Below are 26,802 nucleotides of genomic sequence, written 5' to 3'. Positions count from 1 at the left end.
GTTGGATTTAGCGTGGTGAAAAAGGAAAACTTTTTTAAAAGTCTAATTGAAATAATTCCATCTTCAAAAAACAAAGATAATTCTTAGTCTCCAGAGAAGATTAATGTTATTTTAAAATACTGCAGTACTGAAGTCAGTAACCTTTGAAGTGTTAGTGTGTGAGAAATGATAAATCATGTTGTTCAAAGTAATTTTGAATGCAACTAAATATATTGATGAAATGAAATAATGTTTTCAGTGTAAGTACATTCAGGAGTAGAAAATTACTGGACTTGTAGTGATTAGAATAACCATCCATCCACATTATAGTGATTTCACTTAAGTCTTTTCATCCCTGGTGATATTCAGGTACTTTCAGTGTAACATCTAGTGATGTATGTTGTTCTGCCATGGTTGTGTCAACTCTGGGACTAAAATTAAAATATGCTCTGGAATGTACTTTAAGGGTGCATTGCAAGATCCTTCACAGAGAAGAGAAAACGCTGAGAAAGGCTCTTTATTTTGATAGGCAGTAAAAATATAACTTAGACTTGCCTTCTCTAGTCTATACAGTATTTTCTTTACTTAGAACTAAGGAATATAAGAAACCACATGCCTTCTACTTTATTTCATAATTAAAACTAAGAATTATATTTTGCAAGTGCTATTTAGAAAAAAAGTTGCTTTTTCAGGCTTTTGTAAATTAGGAATTTTACAGAAAACTTGATTAACTGTAGTTCATAGGAGTTAAAACCAACATAGGAGCACTTTACTATATGTAGTAGATTAATTTTGGAATAAAGGAGAGCGATCTAATTCCTGGGTATGCATTTTCAGTGTTGACAGCTATTGGGGGCACTGCAGATGGTGAACCTTGCCACTTCCCCTTTTTGTTTATGGAGAAGGAATATGCAGAGTGCACTGCAGATGGGAGGGAAGATGGCAGGCTTTGGTGTGCAACAACCTATGATTACAAGAAAGATCAAAAGTGGGGCTTCTGTGAATGTAAGTAACCTAATGTCTTGTTCTTGTCCAATGAATGCTTTTCTAAGCTAGTGTTTTCAGTCCTCTTAATGCCCTTTATTTCTGGATCTAGAAGTCCCTGTCATATATTAATGGTCACTTTATACTGTGATAAACAAGTACTTACAAAGGCAAATTTTTCATGATGGAAAAAGTTTTAATGCAAATTCCACTTCCCAGAGCTAATCAGGAAATCTTGCAGTGGAGGCATCTATAAAACACTTAAGTTTTGAGGCTGTAATATAGGGGTTTGGCAGTATTTCCCATTATACTTGCTGATTTGTTGCACAAAGGCAACCCTTCTCTAGGGAATGTCCTGAAGGAGGAACCTTTCTTCCTACACAGTTTGCTTTCAAGCAATGAAAATAATATTTTTTTCAGCAAACTCATATGTCAGAGACATCACATAAGAAGGAACCATCTCCCAAGATACTCAACACCTCCTTTAGACAGCCTTTTGTATTCACTTGGGTTTATTGGTCTTCAGAAACATATTTCTGACTGTATTTTTCCTTTAAAAGTAATAGGAATTCTGAGGGAACAGTGTTGAGCTGTATAATTGGATCTCTTAATGTCCTTTTTTTTTTTTTTTAAGCTGAAGAGCAGTCTAATAAGAGAAGGCAGATGCAAGAAGCTGAGGATGTTTATCAGATCGGAATGAAAATCCTTAATGAAAGCAGTAAAAAGGCTCAGAAGAAAGTGTGAGTCTACCTTATCCACTCCCACAGGAGAAGGATGACATGTCTGGTCATTCTTGCTTAAATCAAAACGAACTTAAATGAGTTTCTCCAGGATTTTGAGCTTTATTGGATTTAAAAACAAACTATGCAGTGATAGTACTGAAAATAAATAGTAATTTCAGGGTATTTAGAAAAACAGATCTATGCCTGCATTCCTTTGAATGCAATAAAAATTGTGTGAGATGAATTTCTGAAGATTGGGTGTCATCAAAACATTGACTTAATGCAAGATGGTGCTGCAGTTCTCTAGCCTCAATTTATATGTGGTAACTACCCGGGAGAAAAATAACATGATACAAGATAATTGTCCTTTTTCTGTTGTTTCTTACAGTCCCATTCTCATTCTGCTTCAAAGATTAAGTGGGAAAAATTGGCATTTCTTGTCCTGCTCTGGTTTTTTTTTCTTGCTTTCTGATGGTTTTGGTCACCATAAAAATAGTATTAAAATTAAGCTCAACAAATTGTTAAAATTCTAATAACCAGTGTTGTATGAGAAAACAGGGTAATGCCTGTAGACAAAATCAAAGAATAAGAAAGAAATTAGTGTTCTGTTCATTCTGGTCTCTTTGCTCTCTATTCTGTACATATCCAGTTAGTGATTAAATAGTTGTCAGCTTTTCACTATAATTAAGAATAGCTGTGTTAATTTAGAGCTCCCTGTTACTCATGTTGACAACTTCGTAAGTAAGTGGTGACTTCCTGCTGATTATTATGTGAGCATTATTACTACTTTAAATTTGTTTGTGGAGATAAGGTTGTTGGTAAAGACAAAGGGAGACAATATCTGTTGGATTCTGAGTACCATTTTTTGGTATAAAAGAGTGTAAGAATTGTAAAACAATATTAGATATTCGTTCTCTTGTACATCTTAAACCTTCTTAGAAGATGAAATTATATGAGTAACCAGGTGTGCCTTGCTATGTCCTAAAGAAAGAAAGCAAGTCTGAGAATAGAAAGGAGGAGAGGTAAAGAAAAATCTTGGAGCACTATCAAAGGTCCCTGAGAGACCAAGCTGAATCATGCTTGACAATACTGTTACCATGTTTAAGGTTATGGGGGTTATAATTGCTGTGAAACCAGCTGCTGTGAAATTACTTTGAAGGACTGCCCTAAGTTCTGAGACTGAAATAGAAAAGGGAATTTCCAGAGATCCTTCTCATTGTTAGCTTGACTGTTTCATCACCTAATTGGTCATGTATGCAGTTTTCTTGGGCCCAATGCTTGGTATTTTCACTGGAATGACTTTATCCTCAAACAAGTAAAACTCCATAGTCTTTTTCAGGCTGTCACAGGAGTGGTTCTACTAGATACCTTGTACAGGACTTAAAATTGTTCTGTTGCAAAAGCATGATCATTTGACCTTAAACTTCTTGTCTATCTCACTGAACAGGAAATGTCTAGTGCTTTGCTTTTGGAGCAGAGTGAACATTAAAATAGCTTGTCTATTATTTAAATCATAAGTTGTTACATATATGGTTGATTAGTAGCTGGAACAAATGACTATAGGTAGATGCATTTGTAGAAAATAGAGACTAAAACAGAGAAATAAAACACTTCTCCAGAATCTTCAGGTTTATGAACGGAATCTTCTTTGCCTCAAGTTGACTAAGAAATTGTTTTCTCTTAAGAGCATATCAATATCTTCTGAAAGCAGCTGACATGAATCATACCAAGGCCATGGAGAAAGTGTCTTATGCTTTGTTGTTTGGGGATTACCTGAAGCAGAACATCCAGTCATCAAAAGAACTGTTGGAAAAACTGACAGAGGAAGGATCTCCGAAAGGCCAAATGGTATGTCTGTCCTTAAATTCTACAGATCTTTTTATAGGTTTATAAATCATTTTATAGATTTTACTTATTCTGTAAGTAAATATGCTTTTATAGATGGCACCTGCACCCTCAAGGTAAACACTGATGCCTTAGAATTTTTAAGATTTCTAGCTTTTTGTAGATTTTAATGTAGCTGTAGTTTTCTTTCACTTTAGACCGTTACTTTCTCACAGTTTGTGTGTCACGTTACCGTAGCTTCGGTTTAACCATCTTTTCAAGGCAATAGATTTTTAGCAAGAACATTGCATTGGGATGTGCACCTGGACTGGAATAACAAGAGATATGGTAGATAAAGCAAGATAGAAGGATCGAGACCCTTGGAGGGGCTCCAGTGGGGCAGTTCTGAGGGTACTACTAGGGGCAAAAGGGGATGTCCCCACTAGATATGATAATTAGTAGAAGATATAAAATTGTGAGTTCTGTACGTGCATTTGTACTCTGTAAGCCAGAAGACCTTCATTAAGAGCTGCTCTCTATCTTATCTGTACTAATATTGCCTGGTGAGGTTTTTCTCCCGGTTTTTAGGCATCAGTTTGGCGCCCGAGAGGCTTTTTCCTTGAGTTTAAAAAACATTATTTAATTACCAGTAATAGACTACAGTGGTGGTCTTTTAATTTCTTATCTGTTGTATGACTGACTGGATTGGATGTATAAGTCAAAAACCAGGTAAATACAGGTGACTCCAGCCAACAAACCTTTTCTGAAACTGTATTATATTTTTCTTGTGGTTTGCGTGGGATGTTGTGGCTTTTCATTTGCAATTTTGTCTTAGGTAGATATACACACAAGTTTATAATCTAGCAATTATAAACTCCTAGGAGTCTTAAAAGCTGTTTAGTGAAATGAGACTTGCTTTATCCACAAGCCTTTGAACATTATAGCATTTTTCATACTTACTGTTATGAAGTGTCATAAAATATGGGTGTTATTAATTGTAATGACTCAATATCTCATATACTTACTGTTTAGTTCTCTTGGAAGTGTCAGCTTAAGCAATTACCCATTTTCTCTTAACTCTTTGGCTACCAAGTTTCCTGCTGCTCTCTGTTTAATAGTAGAGTACTGGTTTACCATAGAAAGCAGGAGCATGTTTTCTCTAGAGACTTTATATCTTAAGGAAGACCTTGGCTTTTATTGGTCTAGAATTCAATACCATTTGTATGAGATGATTTTTGTGTGTGCTTTCAGATTACCTAGAATAGTGTTAGAACATAGTGTATATATAAAGGTGTCTATATTTCACAATCTTCTGTGCTACTAATTTCTCTTCTGAGCCACAGAGGTGTAACAGGTGTTACAGATAGTGCAGTAACTATGTAAATCTTAAGAACAAAAATAACTTCTGAGAAAACCTCAGCCAAACAGCTCTGTGCATTTTAACCACTTACATTTATAGTCACAGTTGCATCTAGCCCATGGCAGAACAAATGCAAAATAGTAAGTTCAGAGGATCTGTTAGACAGTGACTCACACAATACAGATCTTCCAGAGAAGGCCATGATTCTCATATGTTTGCACTGATGTATGAGACAATGGGTACATGAATAACCTGACACATACTGCTGAGCTTCACTTCAGGGTCTTTAAACTGGGATACTTTGACTGTTAGGGACCTCTGGATCTACACTTGACATTCAGGGAAGTGATTTATTCCTTGCTTTTGATCCATTCAACTGAATTCTGGTGAAACAGTAATTTATGCTAGTATCCTAAGCAACTGAATAATTTAGAAACTTCATACTTTAAAAGGGGCAGGGAAGAGCACAGATATAACAGGTACCAAACTGAAGGTAGAGTTTGGCATATTCTTTGCAGCTTTGATTTATTGTTTGACTTCTTTATGCATATATATTCCAGGAAAATTGATCCTTGATTTTTTGAAGAGTGCACTGACAAATTTTATTTCATTTCTAGGCTCTTGGATTTCTGTATGCATCTGGTCTGGGAGTCAATTCTAGTCAAGCTAAGGTAATTTAGAAATTTTCAGTGTGTGTTCTTGTGTTTTATATTAGAGGCAGATGTTAAATAACGAATGATTTTGTTTTAAGGCCCTGGTGTATTACACTTTTGGAGCTTTAGGAGGAAATTTGATCGCTCACATGATTTTGGTAAGTAAGATTGTTAATAACTTTACAGATGCAAGAGTGTTTTTGTACTCTTAAGTTTTTAATGTAAGATTTCATTTCATGTGAATGCACTGTCCAAATATTAGACCACTTTGCATGCATTGGGTGGGCAGTAGTATCTTCCCATTATTCCTTTTTAATGTAAGGATAAGTCTGCCCATTGTAAGCTGTATACCGCTATGAATTTAGATGAACCATGTTTACATCTCTTGACTTAAAGCAGAAGTATCAGACTTCTAACATTTGTAGTCTAATGAGAGCTATGAAACATCTTTACAGAAGGTGCTGTTTTAATCAGTATTGTGAGATTTAAGACAAATATGTGCAACATGTGTAAGTAAAAGGCTTTTGGTGTTCACCCTTAAATGTCATTCTGCTTATTTGCTTTTTCTTGAGTAATATCTCAAGTATATTGGCTACACTTAACCTTTAATGGTGTCAAGTCAGTTGCTTTTAATGCAAATACAGTGGACTTGTGGCCTTTGTCCTGCATGTTGTCTTGTCAAATCTTGCTCAAGTAATGTGAAAAAAATTTGTAACCTGCCAAGCGGTATGTTCTCAAATAACTGATAGTCCCATATTTGGATATTTTCCTTTCCAGGGTTACCGGTACTGGGCTGGGATAGGAGTCCTTCAGAGCTGTGAATCTGCTCTCACTCACTACCGACTTGTAGCTAATCACGGTAAAGACCTTTTACTAGGATAACATTCTTGACTTTGTATGTATTTCTGCATTACTCAGCTAGAAGATACTAGAAGTACTGTCAACATTAATAATATAAATGCAGAGAATTCCTGCTATTAAACAAGTTATCCATTTTGGCTCTGAATCACAATATGCTATTTTTATCTTTGTTAAAATGTCTTTAATTATTAGAGGGTGTCAAAGTAATTCATTCTCTCTGAGTAACAAATTGAAGCTCTGTAGAGATCTGGTTTTACTAAGTTGTGGTGTAATTTCTGTATGGAACAAAACTGTCTGAAAACTTATCTGTTTTCCAGTTGCTAGTGACATTTCTTTGACTGGTGGCACAGTGGTTCAGCGAATTCGCTTAGCAGATGAAGTAGAAAATCCAGGAATGGCAAGTGGCATGCTAGAAGAAGACTTGATCCAGTATTACCAGTTTTTAGCAGAGAAAGGAGATGTACAAGCTCAGGTAAGATTAAGTTCACCTGATGGCATGCAGACATTTTCAAGAATTACAGGAAGAGCTTTATGAAATACAGAAAAACATTGGAGCTTTAGTGTTCTCTTCCCCCTAAATCAACCTCTTTGCTCTTTTCCAATTAGCTTTTATGTGAAGAGACATATTTTAGTGTGTTTAAGGTAGAACTTGGACAGAAAATGCAAATTTTCTCGCAAAATATGCCCAAAGTTACAACTTAAGTATCTTAGGAAAGAGGTCTTGGCTTTCACTAGCAACCAACCAGACTTTTTCAAGGATAGCTTTAGCTGTTGTGGAAGAAGGATTTATCAAAAAACTAGCCCTGTCTGTGGATCTCAGTTTCTCACTGCTTCTGCTCTTACATGAGTTCTGCATGCTGCAGGCTGAACCTCTTCTACACACAGTGCGGGAGGGGAGGATGCTAATATAGTCTGAGTGTCACAATCCAACCTGGTCATATATGATTTCAGACTTAGGGAGACAGGATTCAAATGAACAGTTGTTATTTTGCATCAAGGACAGTCATGTCACTTCTATCTAGGATAAATTTCCACTTAGGCTAATGTGAAAAAATAGGTACTGTAGTTATTGAAGCAAATCTGTTCCTTCAAACTTTGTGGCATCTTTAACTCTGATATGGTCTGCCTTTGTGCATGTTATTAGCTCACTGGTATCTGTATTACTAGAAAAAGAAAGTCCCTAGGGAAAAGTGACTAACTTGCAGTGTAAAATTTATTTTTAGGTTGGCCTTGGACAATTGCACTTGCACGGAGGAAGAGGAGTAGAGCAAAACCATCAGGTACCTTTTCTGTATATCTCTGATGCATATGACACTTGGCAGAGGGTGAGAAAGTATAACTGAGACAACAGTGAAGCAAAAGTGTATAAGTACCACTGTAAGGTATATAATGATTTCAATAGCCTTGTTCAATAAAACTTAATTTTTATGTAACTAGTAGATGGAACTGATTTTCTTACATAATTAGTTTAAGACTAATCACCTTAGAAATGAGAAAGTCAAAACCAAAAACCGTGTTTTCATCAAATAGTACTGGGAACTGGCTGTGCTTTTGTACATGGGATAGAATCTTCATGATATGCTGGGCATGCATTAGCGATGATAGTCTAGTTTATGTGGCTTTTCTTCTGTAGATGAAACCATGCAGCTTTCAATACTGAAGATATTAAGTATGCATAGAAAATAGAACTTCTGCTGACATAAGGCAACCTAGCTATTGCTTATAGAAGTTAAAATAGCTAACCTCTTCTTGAGTATGTGTTGAAAAAATGGAGAGCTGAGGATTATTTCATCCAATACAGTAATTATTTAACAGAAAAGATTTAATGGTCATCACATTTAAAATACCTAAAAATGACTGCTTCAGGAGGGTTCAGAGCAAGTGGTCAAAATGAGTAAAACCAAATTCTGTGTAAAAGTGGAATAGGAACTGGCAAATCTCTCCTATTCTAAACATAGCTTGGAGGTACAAAAAGAAAGATTTACCTATGTAGCTTGTGCATAGTAGCAGTTGTACTTTGGGGATTTTTTTCTTCTGCTTTTTGGAATACGCTGTTGAGACGGATTGCTGCTCAATATTCCAATTGCATAAGTGGGGAACCCTGTTACATTTATTAAACTAGGTGGAATTGATAACTTTAATCCCTAGAAGAACTTGGTAAGCTGGCAAACAACCTATCTGCCTCTCCTCCATTTGTGAGAAAAGATTCTCAAATCATAGTCATGGTGGCTAAAATACTTGTTTTCTTCTCTACAGCGAGCATTTGAGTACTTCAATCAAGCAGCTAATGCTGGCAATTCACATGCTATGGCTTTTCTAGGGAAGGTAAGATATAAATGCTCTCAAAAGTAAAAAAACTGACTGCCTTTCAATGAAAAAAAGCAAATCTTTCCCACTTTCTGATATCAGACAGTCTAAAACTTGAATGCTGGAATCTAAGTATTTCTATTTTGCTACTGTGTTGAGTTTTCCTGCAAGATTTGAGTGTTATAGCAGACTACGTGTCTAGACTAAATTTTCCTTCGCTTCAGGAACTTTTGTTTTTTTCTAAATAGTGCTTGAACTAGAGTGGTTTTTAAAAATCAAATAATTAAGTACCTAAATGTCCTTTTTCTGTGGAGGAGTGTGCCTTTGAATAGGCTCCTATTCTTTTCCAAACAGTATGCGGGGAAAAAGCTAGGTTTCTCCACATTTTGCCCAGTAGGAAATACTAAGCTGACAAAGGAAAAGGGAAGGACATTGTTACACTGTGGAGAGAACTGAGGCATCTGAGTCAGAATTGCCAATAGGTCTGCACTTACTCTGACTGAAGCCTGAATCTATCTGCAAGGTGGGCCGTTATTTCAGTTTTCTCAGATTTAAGGACTTTTTTTTGGAGGGCAAATCATACCTGACCAATTTGGTTGCCTTCTGTGATGGAATGACAACAAGGGAAGAGTGACTGATGTCGCCTACCTACACTTTTGTAAGGCCTTTTACATGGTCCCACACAACATCCTTATTGGATGAGACCTGGATTTGAAGGGTGGAATATTTAGTGAATAAGGAATTGGCTGGTTGGGTGCAGCCAGAGGGTTGTTTGCAGATGACACCAAGCTGAGCTGTGCAGTTGACACAACAGAAGGATGGGATGCCATCCAGAGAGACCTGAACAAACTGGAAAAGTGGGCCTGTGAGAATCCCATGAAGTTTGACAAATCCAAGTGCAAGGTGCTGTACCTGTGTCAGGGCAATCCCAGACATGAGCACAGACTAGGAAAAGTCATTGAGAGCAGCCCTGCAGAGAAGGACTTGGAGGTTCTCATGGGTGAAAAGCTGGACACAAGCCAACAGCGTGCACTTGCAGCCCAGAAGGCAAACAGCATCCTGGGCTGCATCAAAAGCAGCATCGCAGCAAGTCAAGGGAGGCACAGGGAAGACATGGACCCATTGGAGTGAGTCCAGAGGAGGACCATCAAGATGATCAGAGGGATGGAGCACCTCTCCTGTGAAGACAGGCTGAAAGAGCTGGGCTTGTTCAGCCTGGAGAAGAGAAGGCTGCAGGGAGATCTCAGTGCCGTCTTCCAATGCCTTAAAGGGGGCTTATAAAAAAGAGGGAGAGTGACGTTTTGCAAGACAGATTGTGATGGGACAAGGGGGAATGGTTTTAAAGTAAATGAGGAGAGGTTTGCATTAGATATTAGGCAGTTCTTTATTCAAGGAATGATGAGGCACTGGAACAGGTTACGCAGAGAAGTTGTGTATGTCCCATCCCTGGAAGTGTTCAAGGCCAGGTTGGATGGGGCCCTGAGCAACCTGATCTAGTGACTAACATCCCGTGGCATGGGAGTTGGAACTAGACGATCTTTAACCCAAGCCATTATGTGATTTGTAATCTAAAACGTGACTGGCTAGCTACCTGTGGTGATGATAATGTGTTACTGCTTAGAGAAGTATTTAGGTCACTGGTCTGAGATCTGGGTTGCAGACTACCTTCAGCCTGTGAGGAGCTAAATCCTTATTACTCCATTTGAATACTCTCTAAGGTTAGGCTGCAATAAGCACTAGCTCTACCTCATCTTTTTCAGGCTGTCCCTGCAGTAGATAATGCAAAATTCATGTCCTTAGAGCCTGAAAAAAATAGTATAATGTGCTGTTCAAGGCACCTGACAGAGGAAAATGCAGTTCCTGCTTTCTCTACTGCTTGAGTGTTTTGTGTCTAATGAAATGAACTGTTTAGTAACCAATTTTTACTTTGTTTTCACAAAGTATTTTGACTGCCAATATCGTTAGACTTCCACTGCTCTCGAGATTTTTGCCTGATTGTGTTCTTCACTGCAGATTAGTAGAAATTGAAAATGAGGGGTATTGCCATGAAAACTGTTTAATTTTATGGGCAGTTCATTCTCCATTAGAAAGTTAAACCCTCTGAATTTAAATTTTATAGCAGAGAGATGTATTTTCTGCTTCTGGCCAAGTTCTTTAATGATTATTCAGTAATGCAGTAGTTAGAATATTGTAAGTACAATAGACTCCTTCTCGTATGCAAGGTGAAGATGGTTCATGATCTTCATGCTAAATTGATTTCTTCAGCTGTTCTTCAATAATGCTTTTCTCTTTCAGATGTACTCAGAAGGAAGTGATGTTGTACCTCAGAGCAATGAAACAGCTCTTCAGTATTTCAAGAAAGCTGCTGATATGGTATGATTATCTCTAAGCTAGAAATACAGCATGCACACTAAGAAGTTGATTAGCTTCAAAATGCTGCAAATGCTTCTTTAGGTGCCCTTCCATGTGTGCACGCCTACTCCCAGATTAGCCCATAATTAGACCTTGCTTGTCTAAGATGTCAAAAACCACCTCCAGTTCTGGCCATAGTGCTTCATGAAGCTATGTTTGGCATAAGGAGTCTAACTTCTATGAGTAGAGTCTATTACATCAGTATAAAATATTGTCACCTAAATAGTCTGAAATTCCGGGAAATTCTAGTTTCTGTTCATCTGAAGTTGTTGCAGAAATTTACAGTGCACTGATACGATTTTTTTTGCTTATTCTTTGTAAACAGATAATATTTATTAATTATTGTTAATTATACACTACTTGATTATAATTTATTATATTTAATTCTGACTATTAATAATTATTATTAATAATGTTTATTAATATTAAAATAAATGTTTAGCACATGAAACAGTGTATTAAGTTTTGAAGGGACTGTTGCAAGGTAATTGCCTTTGTGGTTCTTATATTTCACAATTAGAATGTTGTTCCACATCTCTGTCCTAAAGTAAGGATCTCTCACTGTGCTCATTTCCTACATTCACTGAAGGTTTCTGATGTGCCCCATTGCCTGTCTTGGCTCTGAAGGAATGCCATGGTGCATTCTTTTGCTGGGGCAGTGGTTAGTAGTGCAGCCCACAGGACAGCCAACAATCTGCCCCTAAGGCAGATTCTTGGAGTTCCTAGAGTCGTTTTGGGAGCTTCCATAGCATCCAAAACATTTCAAACTTGAAAAAACTAAAGATGACTAAGCTATTAATGGCCCATCTTTCTATGGGTATGAGTTCTGCATCTTGTGTGACACGGTAAAAGTGCACAGTAGACTTTCAGAAGTAGTACTGAATTTTTTTCCTTGTCAGTCATCTGTAGTTCTTGAATGAAGTTTACCACAGATGCTGTTTCCTTCCTAAATAACTGTTACTAGGAGCAAAGATACAAGACAAATCTATCTTGAGTGCTTATATGTTTTAGTGATGTTTAAAACATACCAGTTTTGAAATATTTGAGCTGTAGGTTTTGCCTTTCTTTACAGAAGTGTTTTTCTGTGTTTTCAGGGTAACCCAGTTGGACAGAGTGGACTAGGAATGGCTTACCTCTATGGAAGAGGTGTTCCAGTGGTAAGCTTTTGACACTCATCTTTCTAATCATAGGTGATTGTGTGACTTTTTGTTGTCAACAAACTTTTTCTCTGGAGGGAAATGCTGTAGAAGGCATAATTGTGAAGATTTCTGTTACACTGAAAACTCCTTGAGGAAATCTGTAATATAAAAAAAAAATGCACTATGGAATTAGCAGCTACGAAGCACGCTATAAGTTCCCTCTCATAAGTTTGAAAATGTTGCTTAAGTTATTAGAAATGCATAACAGTGTACATTTTGGCAGGAGATTTGAACTTGTCTCTAATTTTCTTGTGAAATAAATACTAACGGTCCCCATTTTGTGTCTCTTGTGGGAGTGGAGGAACACTTTGAAACTTTTAATTAGTTCATTTGCTTTATTGCATTTCCCACAAGGTTTCTTGTCAAATGTTTTATATTTAGCTATGCAAACAGATAGGCAAAAGTTGAATTAGCCCAAAGTTGAGGAAATAAATTCAGTAATTGTTCTAGAAACAGAGCAGAGCTTCTGTTCTGTTAAGCGTAACTGTTCATAGCAATACTGTATATGGATGCCAGCCTTGAGATAGCTACAGACTTAAGAAATGCTGATATCATTGTAGTCATTCATTTTTTGTTTCCAAATTTCGACCAGGTGAATATTTTCACTAGAATATCTTGCTGTCATTTTTCTGTTATGTAGATCAGTCCCTAGACGTGTGCACATGCATATTTTCTCTCTTAAACTGTGGTGTATTGCAAGGCTCTAATGACTGGACCATATCTTCCTGCAGAACTACGAGCTAGCACTGAAGTATTTCCAGAAGGCTGCAGAACAGGGATGGGTTGATGGACAACTTCAGCTAGGTTCCATGTATTACAGTAAGTGGCATCAAAACGATTTACCAGGTCTAAGCACCTGCCCTTTCAGTCACTGTTCACTAGGTGGCATTACAAGTGTGCACATACTGCATGTAGAACGGGCTTACTGCATTGAATTTTTATTTCTTCTGCCTTTTCCTAACACTTTCACAATGCTTTTCTTGAGTAATTTTAAAGAGTAAGTACTGTATTTCATACAACTCTGCTTTTCAAGAGAAATAAATAGCAATGACATATTCTTTCTCTTAGATGGCATTGGAGTCAAGAAAGACTATAAACAAGCTTTGAAATATTTTAACTTGGCCTCCCAGGGTGGCCACATTCTGGCTTTTTATAACCTGGCTCAGATGCATGCTACTGGCACTGGAGTGATGCGATCCTGCCATACTGCTGTTGAGGTAAGGTCATCCATTTGTAAAGGTCAAATAATACTGATTTGCAAAAGATTGGCTATAACCACATCAGTTTATATAGGACATTTTTCTTAGCTAAATTCCACCAGTGACTGTAGAGTTAAGACTATCAAAAAGCAAAGTGATACATTAGCAGACTCCTTTGTATTTCATGAGAAAAGTCTTTATTTATGTTGATGTGTCAGGTTTGTATCTGCTTTATTAACTTCAAAGAAAATCAAAAGAATGTAATACAAAGCAAGCATCAGTATTTTAGAAGTACCAGATTCTTCATTTAGACCTGAATTTAAATGTAATAAAAAAGCTAACATATTAAAGAATAATGCTGAGTAAGCATTTGAATCCTGACATGTATTTGTTAGTAACTTGTACCTTAAAGTAAGCCTGTCTGAAGCAGTTGAGTTTGTCTATCACGTTTTTCCTGTGAAATATAAATATTTTGAACAGGCATCAGAATGTTAAAGGTTTACTTCTTGCAAAACCTAAATTTTTGAAGTTCCTGACAACCAGTATCCTCCCCCTTCCTTTTTCCTCCGCAGTTGTTTAAGAATGTATGTGAACGGGGGCGTTGGTCTGAAAGACTGATGACTGCCTACAACAGCTATAAAGATGGTGATTCAAATTCTGCGGTGGTTCAGTATCTTCTTCTGGCAGAACAAGGCTACGAAGTTGCTCAAAGCAATGCTGCTTTCATACTTGATCAGAGTAAGGATCTGAATTTGTACTGTAAAAGTTTTTTTGGAGTTGGTCTGCAGTAACCCATTTAGTAGAACACCAGAATGCTTGAAGATACAATTACATAGCTCTTGTTCAGTTAGAACTTCAGTGAAACTCTTGTCTTCTTTCCCGCTCTTCACACTGGAAAGCAGTCAGTTTTCACTTTCACCTCTAAGGATGACTTTCTGGCCTAAAAATTAGAATACACTTTATTTCTGACTTAGGGATTTTAAAATGGCATAGGGAGAGAATCTTTAGAAACTTGCACAGTGCTGAATATTCTCTTCCCTGGACTTCTTAAACACATCCTTAAAAGTAGGAATTGCATTAGGTTTACCTTTGGCCTGAACTATGCATAAAAGTCTCAGTGTTCTTTGATCTTTCTCTTAAATCTTTTTTCAGCACTTTCTTTTTTTGTAACTTTACTCATACTGCCCGTGTAGTAGGGATAAAGAGCTGGACAGTTGGTTCTGTTAGATTTGAAAAAAACTTGTCCCATGTCTCTTACTGGAACTAGATGTCTAGAACTTGGTTTTATTAAAGTTTGAAGTCTTAGAGAAACAGTGGAAGTACAAGTGACAATTCTTTCTAGAAATTGCAAGACCCAGTATTTTAAACTTTCTCAATATCAAATCTAGGTATCATTACCAGCTTTACATCTTATATAGAAAGCTGTTGGTGGCTGATACACTAACCTAACAGCTTCATTTTCAGGTAATGTTTTTCAAAGGTGCCTGAGGGAATCATCTACAGTAATGACAGTCTTGGCTGGGAGTGCATTCCTGCAAAGAAATAGCACTTTTCCCTGGGTTAAAACTCTGATTGTCATTACTCAGATATATCTGCATCTCAACTGGAGATTGATTTAAAAGTATTTACAACGCTTTATGCAGAAAATCTGTGTGTCAACTGTGAGATAGTACAGCTGAAACCATAATTACAGTAGAAGTTAACGTTCTAAATCCTTTGAACTGTCTGAACTCTGACAGTTCAGGACAGCTCAAATTCGGACATGGACAACTTCTGAAGTAGCAGAAGCACTGCTGTGTAAAACATGCAGTCTGTGGCTGGGTAATGAGTTTAAGCCTTTGTTTTACTGACTAGTCCTGGGTTTTAGATGGCCAAACTAAAATAGATTATACTTTAGCCTTGTATTTGAGTGCAGCTTTTTCAAAGTGCAAATTATGTGCTCTTGAGACTTGCATCTTCTGTCATTCCTTAAGTATGTATCAGCAGGAATGGGAGAGGCACGTGGTAAGCCATGGATGAAATTATATCGTTTGTTCCTAGCTCTTGTGTAGGCAGATAAATGGAAAGGCCATATGAATGAAAGGCATTTTTATAAATTTCAGATTAATCTTGTTTATGCTCTAACACAGATTACTTCAAGTTTTTAATTTATTTCAGCAGACTGAATTATAAGCATGAGCGTTATTTTGTGGTTGTGTGTTCATATACCATGATCCTATTTAACTGAATTATTTCTTCTCTAGAAGAAGCTAGCATAGTAGGAGAAAATGAAACCTATCCTCGAGCTTTGCTTCACTGGAATAGAGCAGCTTCTCAAGGTATGTCTGTACCTCACAATTCCAATCAGTTTATTTTTATCTTGAGGAATACATTCTGTGCAGGTAGCTCAGTGTACAGCTGCAGTTCAAGCTGCAAATTGAGCTCTGGGTGGTGGGAGCCTGAGGCAAGGGACCATGAACTGCCAACCCTTTGCACAGCAAAGGGCATGGGTACCTGTGGCACCAGACGGGGGACCTGACACAGCAGAGACACAGCAGGAGACGTGATCCCAGACTGTGAGGGTATAAAAGCTCAGGGATTCCTTTATTGAGGGTTCCTTATGGAGGCACCAGAGCTGCTTTTTGTGTTACTGTGCCCTTATTAAATTGTTTAAAGGATTCAGGCATCTGAGACTGTTTTGGGAAACCTGGAGTCGAGCCAGTAAGGAAAGCTTGTCTGACTGTGGGAGAGTGGCATGAATAGGGAGTCAGGCAGGGCACCCATCCACTGCAAAGGGCCTAACAGTCTGTGGTGGGGGGAGTGTGAGGGCCAGAGTGCCTCCCAAATGGTCAGACAGGAAAGTTTAGTAGAGTCATTGATGTCTGATTTCATGGTTTTTTATGAAACATGGAAGGAGGAAAAGCTTACCTCCTTCTGTTCAACAAAAGTTGTATTCCACATAGTGTAGTTGGTGTTTTTGCTCCATTGTCAGCTTTAGTGTCATTGCAATATGATTGCAAGTTGGAGCCTTTCTGTGATTCTGAAGATTAAAAGTACTAAAACACAAATATATATTTCTTTTGCCATTCCATATGGAATTATAGAGCAGTGTTAAACAGCATAAGAATGTTTACACTGACTTTTCTAAAAATACCTGCTTGGAAAGAAAAAGAGATGCAAAATCCTAAAGACTACTTTGTTACTTGTCATCATTTCTAAGAAACACAGTTTCCTATTCAAAGTAAGCAAAGTTTAGTAATGAAGAATGCAGTCTTGATGTCCAAGCAACACAAGTTTAAAGTGTGGTGCTTCTGATCCTATCCTAAAATAAGCAAAACTGAACTAAATGATTAAATATCTTGAGGTCTCTAGTTTTCATGTGAGTGCATCTCTTGCACTGTTGTCTGTCTGCTAGTTTTTCATGTCAGAGACTAAGCGTATCATGCAAATGGAGCCTAATTTTCAGAGTTTCATGGCTTTTAGCAGAAAGTTAAGTTGAGAGGATGGAATGGTTAAGTATTCAATTATCAAATGATGATGAGGGACTGTGTTTAAAGTTTTCAGTGACTCTGTTTTAAAAACAAAGTTGAAGCTTTTAATGGTCATGTAGCAAACAAAAAGTTTTTCTGTAATAAGTGACTATAACTGAACAACATTATGTTGGTAGGATTACTAGGAAAAGGGGTTATCTGCAAATAGAAATTGGTTGTGTTTTGTTTAGCTAAACCTAATTAAAAAAAAAAGAGCTGTTTGTGTGAGAAGGGGAAAAGATAAACAGTTTATGCAAACTGGAAAGTAATACTAAAGCCCCTATTGCATCTTCATAGGAAACCAAAAGTGTTTCTTTGCCTAGCTATTTTATCTTTTTTTGTTTTTTCTTGATTTATAGGATATACTGTTGCAAGAATTAAACTTGGAGATTACCATTTTTATGGTTTTGGTACTGATGTTGACTATGAAACTGCATTTATCCACTATCGGCTGGCATCAGAACAGCAGCACAGTGCTCAAGCAATGTTTAATCTGGGCTACATGCATGAGAAGGGATTGGGCATCAAGCAGGTGAGTAAGATGTACCCTGATAGTCTGCTTCATTAGAGTACATTTACTAATATTAGATTAAGTCCCTAACCACTACTGGGCTTTGGTTACTATATAACCACTTAGTGGGAATTAGTATGTCTCCCAATACATTCACCAATGGGAAATAGATGAGTATATCCACTTCACACTTAACTATCTGAGGAAATGGTATGTAGACAGGGAAAAACACTAGCCCAAAATTGTAAATATTGGCAAAAAGAGTGCCATATGCCTGAGTAATGCTTTCAAGACTTTGAAGTGTAGTGAAATGAATGCAAATCAACTCCAGCCTAAAAGTATTTTAGCACGGGATTATTCTCATCCTCTGAAACACTGGGTAAATTGTTTCCTGTATCATGACATTTTGAAAACAAGGTAACAAACCATAAACACCACCAACATGTGATTTTTAGCTGTGGTTTTTCAAGTCAGGCAGCTACATTGCCTAAAGAAGACAGTGTATCTGTTCTCCTGGGAAGCCTATGGTGTATTATATGATTTAATTAACTTACGGAATCCAGAGCACCATGTTTCTGTATGTGTCAAAATAATGTAATTAGCAATTGCATACTAATTTTGAGCAGCCTACTTTACCTTAAGGTATGATGAATTCATGCAATTAATGTACAAATTTAGTAGTAATTTGACCTGAAAGTGTAAGAAATAGCTTAATTTTCCTTATTTTCAGTAAGCTTCAACCTTTGGCTTTTGTCTAGGTATGCACCTTTTAATTATTCTGTTGGTCTATTAAAAGACCAGTTTTTGGTTCTTTTCCCCTAAATTCTTGGCAAAAGTCAGAACAATGAAGAGCAAGTCTTAGGTCAATATTGTTACTTTGGCAGCAACAAGCAATCGACATTTGAAAAATGCTTAATAATCTAGATGTAGAAGTGGCGATACAATATATTACATTCTTCCTCAAGTTTATTTTCAAATTTTATTTTAAGACTGTTTTCTCTTTTTAACTGAGCCCTCAAAAGTAAAGTTAACTTCTGAAAATTAGCCAGCAACTAAAAGCAACTGTGCTAAAGTTGGAAGTTGTCTTTTTAAAAAAATCTTTTCAGACATGGACTTTTGTATTTTGCTTCTGCCTTGCATGCAACCCAATTTAGAGCAAGTAATAAAAACTTTGAAAGTGTTATTACCTCATGTTCAGCATAATGAGAAAAATGAGTCCTAATGCTGTCATTTGCACAGAGTATTCTCCAACCTGAAGCGAAGATGTCTACATACAGAGCTGAAATGAATGCACAGGGGCTCATGATAAGCATATGTAGCCTTGCTTTATGCAGAGGAGTAATATTCTCTCCTACAGATCCACTATGGAATGAAGAGTTGAACTGCAAGGGAAATAGGGATAGTTAGTATAAGTATGGGAAAGGAGCACTGAGAATGTCTAAGCAAGGAAATTACATGTATAAAACCGGTCTTAATTTTGGATATGCAATGTCTTTGTTTGCTGTGTTCTAAAACTTTACAACTGTAAAGTGAGAGAATGGACTGACTAGATAAGGTTAGGACTGGGCTAGGATATTCTGAAAAAGGCTAAGACTGACTTTTGCATGAAGCAGAATAATATTTGACTTTCCTTTCCCAGAATGGAAATGGCTGAATTTTGAGCACAGCTGTAATGACTGAGAGTTAAAATCGTGTTTCCTGATGTAGCAGGATGTCTACCACTGAAGTATTCTTCTACTAGAGGCCTCTGGAAGGAACATATAAACATTTTAGCACAATTGTATCTAACAAAATTGGGGATTTAGTGTTTTGAAGAAAGGGATGTGTACTTTAAATCTCCCCTCACCTATATCCATGTCATTAAGATTGCAAACACTCCAGATTAGGGAGGATGTTGCAATAAGGTAGCCTACACAACTTGAATTCAGGCCGCTGTTAGTTCTGGATGATCCTGTATAAATATGGTATTTCTTAATGTGGTTTTGGGTTGCCTTTTTTCACCAAACAGCTTTTGCCTTATTCTGTCTTATTGAAAAACTAGTCTTGCTTACATATAGGATTTTATGCTATGCTTCCTGTACATAGATGGTTTTCAAACTCTTACCAGGTTCAATGCCAGATATTAAGCCTGTTCAGAAATCTCACACATGTACACTTAGACACTCTTCGTAGATTTAATGTTGTCCGATGCCTGAGGCTACATGTCAAAATGAAGACTGATTCCATATACTGCTCAAAAATGAGTTAATTTTCTTAGTCTTCTCTTAAGATTTGGCATGGTATTTCAGTGCTATTTGTGTGCTTTTATAGCTCAGGCTTCTACAGTTGTCGCTTTTCTGTCAAGTAGAAGTGAATAACTAAGTGCCTAAGCAGAATAAAGTGATTAGAAATGAAAATGAGCCATAATTTAGGATCTGCTTTTACACCACCACTACTACCACAGTACAAAGGAGATAAGGAATCTCTTTTAAGTAGTTATACATAAGATAGACTCTCCAGGCCCGATGAGTTGTTCTGTTGAATTAAAATACTAAACATGAATTACTACATCACATTCACATTATGTGTGAATTTTCATACTGTGATTTCCACAAGTGTTATGGAATTAAGCTTTGCTGTATCAATGAGCAGAAAATCTTTATCGTAATCACAATCAGGATAAAATTATAAAATGAACATGTGGCATCAAGTCCTGGAGATTTCTCTTACTTTAAGTGTCCAACTTGGAACACTTTCAGAGGTAAGTCTTCCACAGGCCTATCCTTCACAGTAGTGGGTGAACATAGACAGTTTGTATCCAGGTATCTTAACATTGCATAGTATGTGTCTGAAGCAGAGCCAAAAAAACACCAATCACAAAAAGTTAAACTATTCAGTTACACATATCCTCTGTTCCTGTTACAATCACAACCTTGTTTCAACTGCCACAGAAGAGAACACTAATTTAAGCTCTTCCTAAAGTTGCTCTCTGTGCTCATGCTTTTGCTGCCCTCACTAATGCAAGTTGTGTGCATTTTGGATAAGGAGTAAAATTAATTTGTGTCTATGTGCAGAAATGGTTAGAGGCTGCACTATGCAGCAGACATAATGTAGTATAACTGAGAGGAAATGCTGCTGCATACTCCTCTGGGACTTGGGTTTTCTCAGTCTTTCATGTCTGGTGTGGTGTTGTAGCTGTTAGAGTGTAGTAGGGTTACTTAAATATTTGCCCTTGTTTACAGTGAATAGATTGAATACGTTATTACTAATCTCTGAATTTCAATTCTGGTATAAGTTACAATAGCTTCATCCTCAAATTTAAGCTTCCTTTTACTTGTCTATTCAAAGGTAAACATCCCTTATTAAAAAAAAATGGTTAATGTTTCAAGTTCTTCAAAACTGAGCTTTGAATTTTCTTAACCTTAGGATATTCATCTTGCAAAGCGATTTTATGACATGGCAGCTGAAGCAAGCCCAGATGCTCAGGTTCCAGTCTTCCTAGCACTTTGCAAGCTTGGAGTGATTTATTCCTTGCAGTATGTACGAGAAATCAATGTAAGTAACGCAGAATTAAAAGAAAACAGCAAATGTGTTTTTTCCATTTTAGAAAAAAGCTTGAGCTGTAATTTTACTTAAGTAGAAGTCTTACTCGAGCCTTCTGTAAACTTCGGAGAGATGTGTTTTTTGTTGTTGGATATTAAGAATGTAACTGAAGCTGATATTCCTAGTTCTTATTTATGTAACTGTGTGAAATTGAAACATGCACAGCCAGTCTTCTTCTGTGCTGCTCTCTCCTTGAAGAGAATTTCCCAAACCTGTTTGACTGTGCTTATCCATGACCATCTGCTATCAAAGTTAAGCAGATTTAACTGACATAATTGCTGTTCAGGAAAAGAGAAATATTTTTTTGTACCCCTAATTTTTGTGCTATTTTATATTCAGCTGTAATGACCTCACTAGAGTTCTGTTTGATCTCTGTGAGGGGAAAAAATGTTATTTGTATTAGATAGTTTAGCTGGTGTGCAGAGTTTCTACTTAAGTGATGGCCCTGGAAAAAAATATTTGCTTGGAGAAGGTGAATTCTTTCCATGTAGTGTCTGAAATATTTCTCCATAGTCTGACATCTTACTGCCTTTTTGGATTACTTAATAAATTCAAACATTATGGAAGTTTCAGGCAATTCAGCTAAGTTTGACAAAATGCAGTCTTGAGACCCATGTAGCTCTCACAAAAGCTAGTATGCAGAACACAGCTTTTCCAAGTTTTAAGTCTGCTGATGCAGATTTAAATTGGTAGTGACTTTGTGGTATCAGCAGATATAGTAGTGAAGCATAAAGTGTATGTTGGCTAATGCTTATGCAAATGGGGTCTGATAAAGAGGCACTTCAGTCAAAACTAGCAGTAAGTCACTTTAATTTCCCTGTACCTCACCTCAGCATTGTACCACCTGGGTGTCCTGGGGCTTAATGGTGTGTCATTCACGTCAAAGCCACAAAGCTACATATTGAAAACTTTCATCTCTAGAACACAAAATAAAATAGCTCATCCTATATAGCATGGCTCTTAGTCTTATTGGTGTTCGAGTTCCTGGAAGCTAAAAATGTCACTGACGTGATACTATGTTTTCAGAGAGGAAAAGAGCTATTGAAGTTTTAAAACTGGTACTTGTACCTGAAAAATGTTACAAGTCAAATTTAATTGCTTCCCATTTGTGTTCTTTGACATGATGATGTGGACTTCTTCTTTCTTAGATGAGGGAGGTATTCTCACATATTGATATGGACCAGCTACTGGGGCCTGAGTGGGACCTCTACCTTATGACTATCATCGCCTTGCTTCTGGGAACAATTATAGCTTACAGACAAAGGCAGCACCAAGCGATTCCCAGACCAGCAGGACTGCGGCCAGCTGTGCCTCAACAAGAACCACCACCAGAGCATCAACCACCGCAATAGCAACAAAAGCCTCAGTGAAAGAACTGGATTTTTCCAAAAGGAACAATTTTCATTGTGATTTAGGACTTTGGATCAACAGTCCCTCCCCCAAAAGAGGCGCAAAAAAGTTTAAAAAAAAAGTTTGAAAGCTGCTTAGAGTGATGCCTTTTTTCAGGGATAAGAAAATTATTTTGAAACTGATTTGAATGTTATTTCAGTGCCAATGGAATAACACTATTGCTTTTTTCGTGGAAACACAAGAGTGCTACTACAAAAATGTTGCCTGCTGTATCTAGTTCCTCTTTATTCAGAGTCCTTTTCATCTCCTAAGAGACAGAAAGCTAGCAGTGGAAGATTTTTGCCTGCTTGATAGCAGTTGCCCTTTATAAAAGTAATAATAAATAATTTTATGGCCAATTTAAGTCCAAGAAGCTGAACTATAGTCAAACTCTAAAAAGACTGGAGCTGTCATGAACTTATATTCTGGTCTGCATCCCAAGTATTTCTATAGTCTTTATTTCATTACTTTGTCGTATTTCTTACACTTCGATCTTTTATGCTGTCTTGGATAGTTTAACGTAGTTACGGAGTTTATCAGTGATCTAAGCCAGCAAACATGCCACTCTCCATTTGTGCTTTTTTGTTTTGAGTATTTTCCTCTTTCCCCTTAGACCAGACAGTTCTCAGCAGACAGTATGTAGCCCATGAGGTGGATTGGAACAGATTGGAATCTGTAAAGCTCATCAGCTGAAAACTGTCCCCACAGTGCCCAGATCTCACATACTTCTAAAACTTCAGGAGCCTGTGTATTTTGCAATATTTTACAACATAAAACCAAATTAGTAGTGTTCCTAAGTTTTGTAAATTTGCCCTTACAAAAAGGCTGAGTCTAGATTACAGAAAGTACCATTATTATTACAGACACTGAAGAAAGGACAGAACAAGAAATCTCAGTGAGTTAGCTGACTTTTTTGTTTGTTTTTAGAGTTGGAAGTTCTGTATTTAATTCTCAACAATCCTGTTAGTGATTTGCACTGCAAGAAAGATATGTGTGTATCTCATGCATGCATCTGCTTTAATGCATCTACAAAAAAAGGCCACAAAAATGCATACTCTCTACAAAAGGGCATGGGCTTTATGCCACTGATGCTACTCCAAAGCTACAGCATTCTCTAGCTGTTGCCAATCTCTTTTATACCTGATATACATGAGAAAGTCACAATAATGTCTCTGGCTGGGCCATCTTGAGGACCCCTTGTAACAAGAAAATCCAAAGAGAAAGAAGACCAGGTTTATAGCTTCTTCATGTCACCAGGTCAGTGTAAAGGCCTTCTAATTTGTGTAAAGAATATGACCTGTGGACCGATGATTTAAGATTGCAAGAGGAATCTTCACTGAGTAACAATTTTCACTGAACTATAATTTCCAGGATTGGGGGTGGGAAGCAGTGGCTGAGCAGTTTAGAAGCACGAAATGCAGAAGTGTCTGTTCTTATTTACCAATAGCAGTTAAATATTTGCTTCTATACTAGCATTAAACCTCCTGAGAAGTAGTCTTAAAGCTGAATGAAATACAAGTGAGGAGGCTTTAGCTGCTTTCTGACAAAAGCTGTTGTGTTGAAAGGTTAGGCTTCCTTTCATGGAAATATTTTTCCAGCAGATTGGCAACAACATATCAATACATTTTATTTTGAATTGAGATTTTGGTATGGTTTCATACTTGGTACATTTGTAAGGAGACTGCTGCACAGTAGATCTGTAGTTTGGGATAGAAGATAAGCAATCCATTCTTTTGTGAATGGAAATGTCATGGATGGCTAGTATTAAAGGTACTAAGTAGAACTCAGTACTTCAAAATGCTTAAGCTGGTTATGTGAAGACAAATCTTTCCTGTTAGTGTGGAAGTTTGCAGCATGTGGTAGAGGAATGTCTTGTTCATAATTAGCAGATGGGACAGTATTGAACTTATATGTCATGTCTAAAATGTACAGCACTCCCCAGCTGCATTTCTAAGACATCCATGACTTCTGAACACTCCTTCTGAAGTATTTTTGCCGCTGTCACTTAATAGCTCTTTTTAGCTTGGCATGAATAAATTAAGGATTATATGGAAAATGTTTTTCAGTTAAATACCATTGGTTGATTGGTATTGGTCTCTTAGGATGTTTAACAATTTTATTACTGCGTAATTAAAATGTTTTGATTGTTTGATCTATTAGAACTAAATTCTAGAAGCTCTATCCTATTTGCATGAGAATATCTCATCACTGCTGCTGTGTGACAGTCTTATAGATGACTTTCACTGAATTTGATGCATTTTTACATCCCAAGAAATCAGCAGAAGAAAATGATTGAAGATCAGCGAGTTACTTCACTTTAAAGAACTGCTTTTTGAAGGAGCAATAAGGAAGTCTTTCTCCTGCTTTTTTCCCTTCTACCAAATTACTACCACTGACTTTTTCAGATGACATTCATTTGGATGCAGTGGTAGAAGAAAAAAGGTACTTACCATAAGTAATGGTGAGTTAACTCAGGGATTAAAGAAATGAATAAGCTTTCTAAATCCACGACTTAAGTTTTTGTGACAATCCCTTGCTACTCTGCTCTGAAACTTGCATTTTGAGGGAGGTATATTTAACTCTTACAAGCAATATGTATCTTGTGCACTCAGTTAATCAAGCATCTATTTCCTAAAGGAGCTGGATTGCTCAGTTTACTGCAGTGAAGTACTTTTCCCTTTTGGTAGCACACAGGTTGTCTTACAGTTTATATGCAGGAGTATTTTAGAATGGAAACTTGATTTAAGAGAAGCCTTTCTGGGTGTGCAGCGTGGTTTGAATGGAAAAGTTGTATTCTTTGTGTGTAGTAACATAGGCCAGAGCCTGCTAATTGACCTTCCCAGACACATGCTCTTCTTTCCATGCTCAGAGAAAGGAACTACAGAGCCGTAAGTGTTGGTGGGATTTCTCTATGTAGGAAAACTGTGGGAAAATATGGAGGAACACATTATTCTGCGTCTCAAATTATTAATCAAAGACACTATCTGTTCTTGCTGGTTGAAAGAAATGCTGAATTGCTGAGAAAACAGGATTCTAGTACATCACTCTGTTGAAACTTGCCCCAGAGCTGTCTGTTGAAATAACTTTCCTTGCTTTATATGGTCCATCACAATATAAATGTAATGGGACAATGTAATAGAAGGTAAAACCTTTGATACAAACATCCTCATGAAACTCTTATGAGACAGTTTTACTCACTTTTTAGTCATCTTCCATAAGTCAGCTGCTCTTAGGAAAAAAAAAAGGCAAACCAACACAGAATCTATCAAATGTTATTCTTTTTGGAGAAGAACATTAAAATGTGGCTTTTGAAAGGACTTTTTAAGACTATGCATTATCTAATTTCCACCTATTATATGCTAGTTTTGGCCTATAAAGGGGGATCACGTTCACCTTTGCAAGTTGCTTTCTTTTTACATAGGCAACAATAAACTGAAATTCTATTTTTGTTTCAGAGAACATTAAATTGAAAAGATTTAGTTTGATTTGAACTACTGCAAATACATATGGCAAATAGGGACTATTGGGGGGAACCCTTTGTTTTTATCAGCTGCAGTTCTTTAAAGGGTCTTGTAGGAGTTTTGTAAATTTATTTTGTATTTAAAATCAGTATAAAGGCTGGTCAAATGTAATATAATTGTGTAAACAAATTCTGTTAATAGAAAGATGTACAGATTCATTTTGTACTGTATCTTTAATCTTGTGAAATAAAGATACCACCTGTGTGGTTACCCTCAGTGTTCACAGTGGTTATAACAGAGGATGTGAATTGTTAGTCATGCGCACCGGTATGTGCCACTGTTAATGCATCCCTTCCTGTAAGTATTCTCACACTTACTTCACTTGAATTCTTCTTCAAAAAAAATTAATCTGTTAATTTAGGGGTGGCATAAAAAGGGGGAATGGGAAATTATGCGTTTTATCTTCAGTTGTGCTAGGAATTTGCCCTCTGTGTGTGTATGTGTGTGACAGCATAGACAGTATTTGTACTATGTCTGGCAGACATGGAACTGCTGTGTGATTCAAGAATAGTGACCAGTAACTTTAGCATTAGTACTAAATTTTCAATACTAATAGAGGGGTAACTCAGTGACTAGAAATGGATAACTGAGGGAGGCACTATTGCAAGCTGACAAGTTTTCTTGCTTTTTAGGGCTTTTTTGATCCATTCATCCCTCCGGACTCCAGCCATTGAGACTGAGTCCTCCCTTGTGAATGCACTATGTTGATTTGCTTTCCAGTGTGCTTGTGAGCTGGGGAGAAGGAAAGGACAGTGGGGTAGCAATGATAATGGCTAGGAAAGGCATCAGT

At 37.0% G+C, this 26,802-nt stretch overlaps 1 protein-coding gene across 2 annotated transcripts in view; it reads left to right on the top strand.

The window, feature by feature from the left end:
- The window catches only part of SEL1L (SEL1L adaptor subunit of SYVN1 ubiquitin ligase), a 36,621-nt gene extending 10,399 nt beyond the window's left edge, over positions 1 to 26,222 (top strand). The window contains exons 4-21 of one of the 2 annotated variants that reach the window (XM_064658905.1): positions 817 to 984; positions 1,598 to 1,703; positions 3,371 to 3,533; positions 5,487 to 5,540; positions 5,621 to 5,680; positions 6,300 to 6,381; positions 6,701 to 6,855; positions 7,607 to 7,663; positions 8,640 to 8,708; positions 10,986 to 11,063; positions 12,197 to 12,259; positions 13,033 to 13,120; positions 13,370 to 13,518; positions 14,073 to 14,238; positions 15,744 to 15,818; positions 17,369 to 17,541; positions 20,926 to 21,054; positions 22,251 to 26,222. In XM_064658905.1, the coding sequence (XP_064514975.1) occupies positions 817 to 984; positions 1,598 to 1,703; positions 3,371 to 3,533; positions 5,487 to 5,540; positions 5,621 to 5,680; positions 6,300 to 6,381; positions 6,701 to 6,855; positions 7,607 to 7,663; positions 8,640 to 8,708; positions 10,986 to 11,063; positions 12,197 to 12,259; positions 13,033 to 13,120; positions 13,370 to 13,518; positions 14,073 to 14,238; positions 15,744 to 15,818; positions 17,369 to 17,541; positions 20,926 to 21,054; positions 22,251 to 22,454 (2,039 nt within the window). In that variant the 3' untranslated portion in view covers positions 22,455 to 26,222. The remainder of the gene's footprint in view (positions 1 to 816; positions 985 to 1,597; positions 1,704 to 3,370; positions 3,534 to 5,486; positions 5,541 to 5,620; positions 5,681 to 6,299; positions 6,382 to 6,700; positions 6,856 to 7,606; positions 7,664 to 8,639; positions 8,709 to 10,985; positions 11,064 to 12,196; positions 12,260 to 13,032; positions 13,121 to 13,369; positions 13,519 to 14,072; positions 14,239 to 15,743; positions 15,819 to 17,368; positions 17,542 to 20,925; positions 21,055 to 22,250) is intronic. The other variant, XM_064658906.1, reaches the window with a different exon arrangement.
- Positions 26,223 to 26,802: the final 580 nt, after the last annotated feature.

Source organism: Pseudopipra pipra, chromosome 6 (genome assembly GCF_036250125.1).
Source record: "Pseudopipra pipra isolate bDixPip1 chromosome 6, bDixPip1.hap1, whole genome shotgun sequence".
NCBI lineage: Eukaryota > Metazoa > Chordata > Aves > Passeriformes > Pipridae > Pseudopipra > Pseudopipra pipra.
Note: the sequence above shows the minus strand (reverse complement) of the source record. Positions and strands in the feature narration are given on the sequence as shown.